The following is a 9586-nucleotide window of genomic DNA, read 5'->3' on the forward strand; positions in this document are numbered from 1 at the left end:
AGTTGCCAGAACTGCCCCATGAGTGAGCGGCGTGTCTCTCTCTACATCTACTCTGTTCAGTGAGTGACAGAAAGGAGGAGCAGCACATTTATTCCACATGGCAGCTGACACAGATAAATCAGTCACTCATATCTATTGTGTGCTCAGTCTGTTTTATTTTAAACAATTTAACCTTATTGTTTTGACCATAATCACTATTTTATCACCCGCTATCATCCTTCTTATGGTTTGTTACCCAGATGGAAGCTGGGCTCTGTGTGAAAAAATAAGAAAGACATTCTGTCACTTCAAATTTTCTCTCTGAATGATCGTTTTCCATGTAAATACAGCTGAAATCACAGCACAGCAGTTGACTTTAAATTATGTGTGTGCTGATTTTGTCAGACGACGTCGCAGTTATAAAATCTGAATATTAGCAGTGCAGAGCAGCAGCTTGGAAAAGCTTGCTGGTTAACATGTAGCCTTAATGGGCTGCATTTCAGTGACTATTTTATACTCGTCCCGTTGTCTGACAACAGAGAAAGAAAAATGTGTAAACAAGCAGCTTTATTGGGAATTCAGCAGTATTAAAATACAGTACACATGCGCACAGAGAGTAGGAGAGAAGTGACCTGATGTAGAGCTGACACCGTCTGACACTAGGCAGAATGCAAATGTGACATGATGATGTCACAAGTATGCTAATTAATGCACGTCATCGTCATCTAGTGACATTTAGCATCTTTTCAAGCAGAAGGCGTTAGCTGCTTTCCTTTGAAGGTAGTTGGCAACACTGGATTAACTGTTCCATGCGCTACTCAAATACTATTCTAAAGGTTCGACACTGACACAGAACATCAGGGAGAAAATATACCGGTTAGCAATTCAGTAGGATGCCTAAAGAGTTTTAACAATTGCAGTTTTGCTCATATTTCTAATTAAATAAGTATATTGCATTGTATTTTGCTAGCAGAAAACATGAGTGCTTTATTGCTTTTAATATGAGTGCAATATCATGAAATAATTGGCAAAGCTAACTACTGAAATGGTTAGTTAAATTGCAAAATTGCTAGCTGCCCTAGCAATAACTAAAATACGATGAAAAGAGCTTTCTTCTCCCAAAGTTAGCTTGAAAAACTATGAAAATGAAGAGAACATGAAGAAAGAAAAACTTGTGTCAAAGTGCAAAAGTCATCACCATCTACTGCTGGATCAGTTAGCTCTAGTGTTAGCACTTCAGCTCATTTCAATAGGCAGCCTCCACTACTCGCAGAAACCTACTGGTTTAACCCACAGTGACCTAAAGACTGTCCTTGGCTACTGCTGAATAAAAAAAACCTATACAAGTATATATCTGTTTACTGTTAAATGTTCCTTTGTCCTTTGTGCTCTTCGAGTTTTAACCTGCTAACACCAGAGCAGCAGTTTACCATGTTTGCATTTTATGAGCAAGAACTATGATCAAAATCAAATTTAGCTGGAATTCACATCCATATTTAGAACTGGATAGATCTGTTTTGTAAGTAATATCTGAGGGATCCGTCAATTGAACTAAAGCCTCTCACCTTCAGCGGATGCCAATCCACCCCCATGACCTGACCAGATGGTCAACAGCACAAGGGAAGACAAGATGACCCTCATGGCTCCCCCTTTCACCTCCTACCTAAGAGAGAAGGAAAGAGGGCACAAGTGAACATTGCAAAGTCAAACAGGCGGGACAGGAGGCAGCATAAGGAGATCAAAACCACCAGAATCAGTCACAAAGCTTAATTGTAGCAGTCAATCAAAGAAAAGAGGAAGATTAAAGTTGATAACATGCTGGGTTATGGCACAATAACTGCCCACGTTCAAGGACATAACTGCTAATGCTATGTGCTTCACGCAGTGGTTCCTACTAAGGGGAAATTTGAGGGTGAAATAATGATATTGGGTTTAAGCTTAAGATGAGCCCTTAGCAATGTGTAAATTGGCCTAATGGCCCATAGTGTCTCCAATAAAGCTTTGTAACCCATGTGGTTTGATGATCATCATTACAACGTCCATCTGCACCTCTCTGTGACTATCTCAGCTAGGCCTGGCACACACAAACACCTGGTGTATGTTTCAATGGAATGGTTGTTTAAAACACCACATAACAATCTCATGAAGCTAATAATAAACAGCTCTGAAAAAGGGTCATAAAGGTGTCAAAAAGACACATTTGCACCATCTGCCTCTTGCCTCATGTCTTGCAGGTACACTAGAATCATTTCAATGCATAGCAATGCACTTACATGACATGCCAGTCAAAAACTCCATTAGGGCTGTACAGCATGTTTTCCGCTAATGGTTAGCACAATTCTGGCCTTTGCGATGCTGATATTGCAGAAAGTTTATTTGTGCAAATCAACCCTGAATAACACACACACACACACACACACACACACACACACACAAACAAATACACACATATCACTGCTGTCGGAACAAAACTTCATATCTCCATTTTTGTTGTTTTTCAGTTTTTGACATAATTTGAAAATGCATGTTGCCCTTTACACTGTGTATAAATTTCATGATGAATGCACCAAAAGAAATAGCCCAAAACTACTTGGAAAAAAGTCTGGTTCCATTGACTTACATTAAAAGTAAAGTGGGTTTTACAAGCTTTACAATCTTTTGTTCCGACAACAACAATATGTATGTATGTATGTATGTATGTATGTATGTATGTATGTATGTATGTATGTATGTATGTATGTATGTATGTATGTGTGTTTTTTTTTCTCTATGTGCCATGAGAATCCTAAACACTCACCATTCCATATGAGCGTTCCTGGGTGTCTGGATGAATGAAAGGTTTCATGTAATCCACTAGAAGTTATTTTGGCCACAATAATGTAGTTCGATCTTTAAGAATGCCATGTTATTGATTCACTAAGCTACAACCCCAATCCCAATATGTAGCAATATAATCACAATAGTAGTATTTTGTCCACATCATGCAGCTCTAAACACCAATCTGAAAGCTAATACTCCTGAAAGAGGAATTCCACCTACTTTTAAAAATTCCCACATAATTCAATCCTAAAAAACATGTAAAAAAAAAAAACCAGAGTAGCTTCATTCTAGAGAAACCACTATTTTACCATTTTATTAATGGGGAACCCTCAGGGCCTCATAGTCCTTCAGAGACGTCCTAATGATGTCTGGGAACTTTCTTGGCATTACAGTAGTCTTATTTCATTGACGGTTTGCCATAAACAAAAGGGTTAAATTCTTTAAACATTGAAAAATGAGTGAAACATTTTCAGGAATAGTTTTTTTGCCCATGGTATCTAGGTAGGCACAGTTAACTGAGCTCTTCTATTGGTTAGGACTTCAAGAGCTGAAGAGAACGCTGGATGCATTAGCTTCATTATCAGGAAAATTTGGAAATGGCAAGAGTCAACCAATCACATTTTGCTTTCCAAAAGGCAGGACCACAAAACAAACAAAAAAACATCATTTTCTGCCTTTTGGAAGTCCTGGATAAGTCACTGATGTGAAGCCTAATCAAAGGGTCGTTAGAAATGGACAACAGCAGCGGCAGCTCACTATTCCAGACCTCTCCACTGAAAAAGTCACTGTGAAACCGCTAATATATCTCTCATAAGCTAATCATTGAATGTCTTCCAAAAGCTTCAGATGTCCATGTTTAAAATAAAAAAAAGGTCCATGCAAATCACCTTTGGCTTAGCATTACAAACTATTACAATTCCATAGGCATGCTAGCAGAAATTATCATTGGTGGTTTTTTTCCTCGTTTTGACCAATTTTTAGCTCAAATTAAAAGCCAAGCTCTAACAGTCCCTGTTCACCACTACATTATTTGACTGTCCACTGGATGTGTTGAACAGTAATTATATTATATAGCAAATAAAATGCCTATATTTGTGTTGCAGACATTGTGATTTCAGTGCCACTGAAAAGAAATCAGAGTCTGTAAGATTCTCTACAATTAACCATTTCACATCAAAATTAATGTCTTTGTTTACATCTCAACAACTGGATAACGCAGAAATCTGAAATACTAGTGGAATTCCTCTTCAAAGTCTGAGCGCATGTTTTTGTATTTACATTCACTGGCAGTCTGGCAGTCAAAGTGACCCCTACTAATGCACCAGCATGTCTCAACACACACCTGTCAGAATGAAGGATGGCCACAAAACCCTGAGGCATGATAGCTTGCCGAAGCTTTTATGGCTTTCTTGTATATTTCAGCCTGCCTGGGACGGCTCTGCGAGGGACATCTAACCTGCATCTCTCTAACTGAAGTCATACCGCCTGAGGGAGATGGTATACAACTACCTACTTAATGCGATCACAGCAAATCAAACTGCGCTGGCCCAGAGCAGGCCTCCCCAATTCCAACTCAATGTGTTGATCTTAGGAAACGCCTCACTTTGTGACCTCCCGTCAGCTCTCGTAGCTTTTGTAGTTCGTATATGCCACTCAGATTCAATTATTCATAGGCCAACTCCTTACTCCTCACCTCAAAGTCAGCTCTGGTCCGTGTAAACAAGACAGCATCCACTATATTGGTGAAAGGCAGCTCCGGCCTATCACCTGCATTCAGAGCCTCCAAGCCATTTCTTCATTACCTTTCGCTTCCATGAGCTGAAATAAAAGCCCATGGCTGCTTTGTTCTCCTTCACTCTGCTTGCCATGTTAGAGGTAAAGGAGCATGCGGCTGGTCTGCACAGATAAAGCAGAGGAGTGTCTCGCAGACACAGCTCTGGCTCTCCGCCCAGCAGGCTGCTGTCTAGTCAGTGGCTCCAAATGCACAACCACCACAATGCAGGACCATTCGGCTCCCACCCTACAGTTAAAAACGATCACTTCCACGCAGAAACCACTTTAAAAACAACGATTCAGCACCCTCAAAGAGACAGATGAGAAAAGCAACAATGAGTTCAATCAATAAACAAGCAGCAGGACGTAATGAGCTGCTGTTTGCAGTGTTTTTTTTCATGCATTGGTTTTGTTGTTGCAGAGAGTTGGCCGCCACACGCACCTGTCGTGCGTGTTGCTTTCATGTTGGAGCGTGAGCATCACTCAGTGTGCTCTTGACTTGTTGCCAGGTGACAAATGCGAGCAAATACAAAAAAAAAAACACTTTCACGCACACTGTTTATTCTGAATGCTCTGTAATTCTGATGGGTTTCAGCACAAAAGAATATGCAAAGCGGAATAGCACCCGCAGAAAAAGGAAAAAGGCTTGTTTATCCATAATCAAAAGCCTCACTATTCACATAGTGAGACACTCCTGAAATATCAATACATCTTTGCAGGGCCATGTCATAACAAAATTTTCCTCACTTTTATGAGAGTTTGATGTAGTATGCGAACATTTAAGTGTCAAAATGTATCATTCACTCCATTTATGGACCATGCAGTCTATATATGGAAACTAAGCTGCAAAAACAACCTGTTTTAAAATTTGCATGTTATCCACCAGCCCCGCCTAGTCACGGTGAAGTTAAAAGAAGTGTCTTAGCTTCTCGATTGAGGGCAGCCAATCAGAGGAGTGCTAATTTGGTTAGCCAAAAGTCTGATCAACTGACTACATCTGGGGTAAGTGAAAATATAAATCATTATGTATGTATATATATATATGATTTATATTTTCACTTACCTCAGATATAGTCAATCAGTCAAACGTTTGGCTAACACTGCTAACAAACACTAGAACTCAATAGTCACCCAAATAGCCAAATCGTTTCTGTAAAAATACATCCCCAAACGTTCATCAACGTTGTGCAGGCTGTGGTTTAGAGCACACTATGACTTACTGTAAGCTATACAAACAGAACAAAGCTTCATCGCTACAAGCAGTCATTTCAGGGCTGGTATTTACAAAGCAGGACTGATCTTGAAAAAGATTCCTCTGTATTTACAATAGTCTTTCACATGTACTGATTCTAGATCAACGCTTCTACTCTTGAGGTGGTTTGTGGATACAGGGTTGTAAGAAGTCTTGTAAGAAGTCTTAAGAGCAAAACTGTGTAAATGTATTTTTTTGCCGGACCATCTCTTTAATTCTAAGGCATAAAAGAGGGTGGAAAATGTCATGTGAAGATGAATTATGACTGTTTTAATACACAAAACCACACAAACATCATAAATGGAACTCACAAAAAAAGACAGTAAAAACGCTCTAGTACTCTCAGAGACGTTATGACACTGAAAGCAAATGCAAATAGTCCTGGGAAGAGAACTGACCCAGATAAGGCCTCAGTCACAAATGGAGGATCTAATCCACATGTGACTCACTATGAAAACAGATTTTTGTATGTCTAGTGAAGCATGAGGCCAAGTGAGGTGCAAGTGAATGTGAAGCAGCCCTTTTTCATTTCCAGGGACACGTCACTTCAGCCTAGGCTGCATGAGGAGGCTCCATTTTGCACTGAGACTACATTATTGTTCCATTCATATTCAATCTCCCATTTATCTGATGGCATCTGGCTTCACGCCTACACAAGTATTCCACAATTAAATGTATTTTTAGAAGAATCATCATTATCTGGATGTGTGGGCTTCATCTGTTCTTTAACTGAAGGCATGCAGCAGTTTAACTGAAGGTTCATAGCACAGAAGAAACATCTTTTCCTGTTGAGGCTAAAGGCAATGATGCACTCTGCAAGACCCAACAGCACACTCGCTGCACATTGGCTTTAAAGTGTCGTATGCCGTCTGTCGTAGACACTTTCCACATATAAAATGCATGCCTGACAAACCTGGAGACAAGGATTACAAAAAATACCTTTAACTGTGGATGACATGCAAGTCTAAAAGTCAGGCAGCATCAGGAACTGAATCTGTGAAACCGGCTCTATTCTGTCTCATTCATCACTACACCTAGAAATCCTGACTTGTTGAGCATTTTAACTGTTGCATCTTCTCACCTCCACCAAAAGCCAGAACTGAGGAGCTTCTGCTTAAAGGAAGGTATCACTTTACCCCAAACGCAGACGACTCACCAAGTAAGGGTACGCACTTTGATGGTATTGATGGTTATTGTAACAAATCATGTTCAATTACTTCACCATTAGCTTGTCTAAGCAAACGTAAAGCTACTTTGTGTAAGTTCTGGTGTTTCCATCTCCTCTCTGATGGAAATGTGTAACTACACCCAAGGTGCCGTAGACCATTTTGTGACGTGACGTTGTCCGTGTTTTTGACCCTTTCTCTGAGCTTAACTCAAAAAACCAACCCACTCCCCCCCCCCACCCCCACCCCCTGCAAAGTCCAACCTCTGACTTTAAAATCATTTATTCAGACTTTACAGGGTGACTTAAAGCAGCAAAAATATTTTAGCATGTTTGTCCTCCTGACTCAAATAATGCTACTTCTTCCAATTTTGACAAACAATCTTACATAGTGCAGCTTTAAAGAACACTGATCCACTGCATTTATAGTTACCTAGAGGGCATAAACAGGCCTGGAAAACTGGAGTTAGGGCAGTGTGGTATGTTTAAGGTAGAACGAAAGTCATTACTTACTTAGTATTAGTATTAATTAGTATTCATTTTCTTTTGACACTATTTTGAAAGTATTATGTGACACAAATGGTTACTTCTTGCCTGTTTCAACTTTTCAGACAGAAAAACTAAATATCGTGATGCATATCGGTTATCGAGAAAATGTCGTTAAGTATTGTAACTGTATTGTATACCTGCCATATCATCCACCTCTATGGCTAAGACATGTTTGGTGGTAAAGTTAGGTTCTTTAGTTTTACACACAAAGCTAATTTAATAGAAGCCTCTTTTGGGTGACTATAGACTTCCATTATGTGTTAGCTACATTAGCCTCACTGCGTCAGCACAAAATGAAATATGCAAACTTTAGACACCAATGTCTTGGCCAACTGACTATGTTCGGGCTAAAGGGGGGAATTGTAAAAATGGTTTAAAACACAGTGAACCATTCCTTTAAGTCTGCACTGAGCTCCATTACTTTTCCAGCAATGTGTGGTGGAGTCCTTAAGAGCAGGGCACGTTTCCTCCATTACCTTAGTGACCCCCACGCCACACCGTGGGGAAAAGTCATATATCAGGAATAAGCCTATGAACAGATTCACCCTGAGGCATAATGTGCGCTGAAAATTGTTTTGCCAGGAGGCGAAGGACAGGGGCAGAGTCTAGGTCATCTTTCAAAGAACCTAGCCAGAGGACAACAACCAAAACATATCCCTCTGCGTCGTATTCATTTATTCATTTACGTATCATTTATTTTTATAGGCTGTATAGAAGTGTGGTTGGTGTAGTGTAGTGGGTAACACCTCTGCCTTCCACGTTGTAGACTGGGGTTCAATCCCCCACTTGGGCAAGCCCCCTATACTATACCAATAAGAGTCCTTGGGCAAGATTCCTAACACCACCTTCGCCTACTTGTGTAAAAAGCCGCTCTGGGATAAGAGCGTCAGCCAAATGCCCTAAATGTAAATGTAAGCTGCTCTATAGAGCTGTATAGGTGCCGTATCGCATTTCGCCACTGGAGGGCGCGACTGTGAGCAACAAGTTATCTAAATTTGATCAGAATAAGCGCCTAATGACCCGCAGAGCTGAAAAACCTCCAATCTCACTGCTCAAGGGCTGTTTCAGTGAACTCAACGTTTGCTGAAGCGGCGCCAGTGACGCCAACAGTCCATAATATGGCTGTAACTGAAGGACAACCCATAATTTTCACTAAATTAAAGGAAATTGGGATGCAAGGGTTAGAAAGTCCAGGTCAACAGAAGGAAAAGTCTGCCAGTTAGCGCTACACGGTAAAGACGGTCCTGCCTCCTCGCCGAGGTAAAAGCGCACAGTAAAGACTTCCAGCAGTGCAGTGATGTAAACAGTGCGTTCATACCTATAAGCAACGATAGTTCCTCTCAATCACGACAACATGAATCCAAATCAAATCCCCATGCGTCCAGAATCCCAGTCTGAGTTCTTGAGTAATCCACAATTTGCTCTTCCAAAACTTTCCCCGAGTCGTCTTCAGGGGGGAAGGGGAAAGTTATAGCCCAGCTCTTCCCCTAGTCCAACTTCTGCTCTCCCCTCCCCTCTCACAGCTGCCCTCCCTCCGCCTCTGAGCCGAGCTGTGCTGGGAGAAGCTCCAGGGCAGTGTGTGGTGTAAAGGGTTAAAGGCCTGGAAAGTCACCGCCTGCAGATGTTCACATATCAGGAGAACATTTTTAACGTGTTAATCAAGATGCAAAACTGACACGTGTACACAGAAACGAGCCGAGTCATATGCACACTGCACCAGTCAGTCACGATTCCAAAGTTTGGGATCACTGATTTCAGTTAAAACCAAAATGCAGATAAATGTGTTACATGACTGTATTATTATGCAGCTGGTCTACAACTTCACAGACGTGAACTAATTAATATGAACACAAAAGAAATGTTGGATGACAGCTGTGGGTGACTACATAGTAACTGAGAAACTGTGGAACAACAAGAAAAGCTGCATGAAGTGTTATTTATACACACACACACACACACACACACACACACACACACACACACACACACACACATATATATATATATATATATATATATATATATTTATACATATATATACTTGTTAC

General features: G+C 40.6%; 1 protein-coding gene across 3 annotated transcripts in view; it reads right to left on the reverse strand.

Moving 5' to 3' along the window:
* col16a1 (collagen, type XVI, alpha 1) overlaps nt 1-9066 on the reverse strand; it is a 140640-nt gene extending 131574 nt beyond the window's left edge. For all 3 annotated transcript variants that reach the window (XM_017693165.2, XM_037535433.1, XM_017693156.2), the window contains exons 1-2: nt 8857-9066; nt 1545-1642 (exon numbers count right to left, since the gene is read on the reverse strand). In XM_017693165.2, the coding sequence (XP_017548654.2) occupies nt 1545-1620 (76 nt within the window). In that variant the 5' untranslated portion in view covers nt 1621-1642; nt 8857-9066. The remainder of the gene's footprint in view (nt 1-1544; nt 1643-8856) is intronic.
* Nucleotides 9067-9586: the final 520 nt, after the last annotated feature.

Source organism: Pygocentrus nattereri, chromosome 27 (assembly GCF_015220715.1).
Source record: "Pygocentrus nattereri isolate fPygNat1 chromosome 27, fPygNat1.pri, whole genome shotgun sequence".
Lineage (NCBI taxonomy): Eukaryota > Metazoa > Chordata > Actinopteri > Characiformes > Serrasalmidae > Pygocentrus > Pygocentrus nattereri.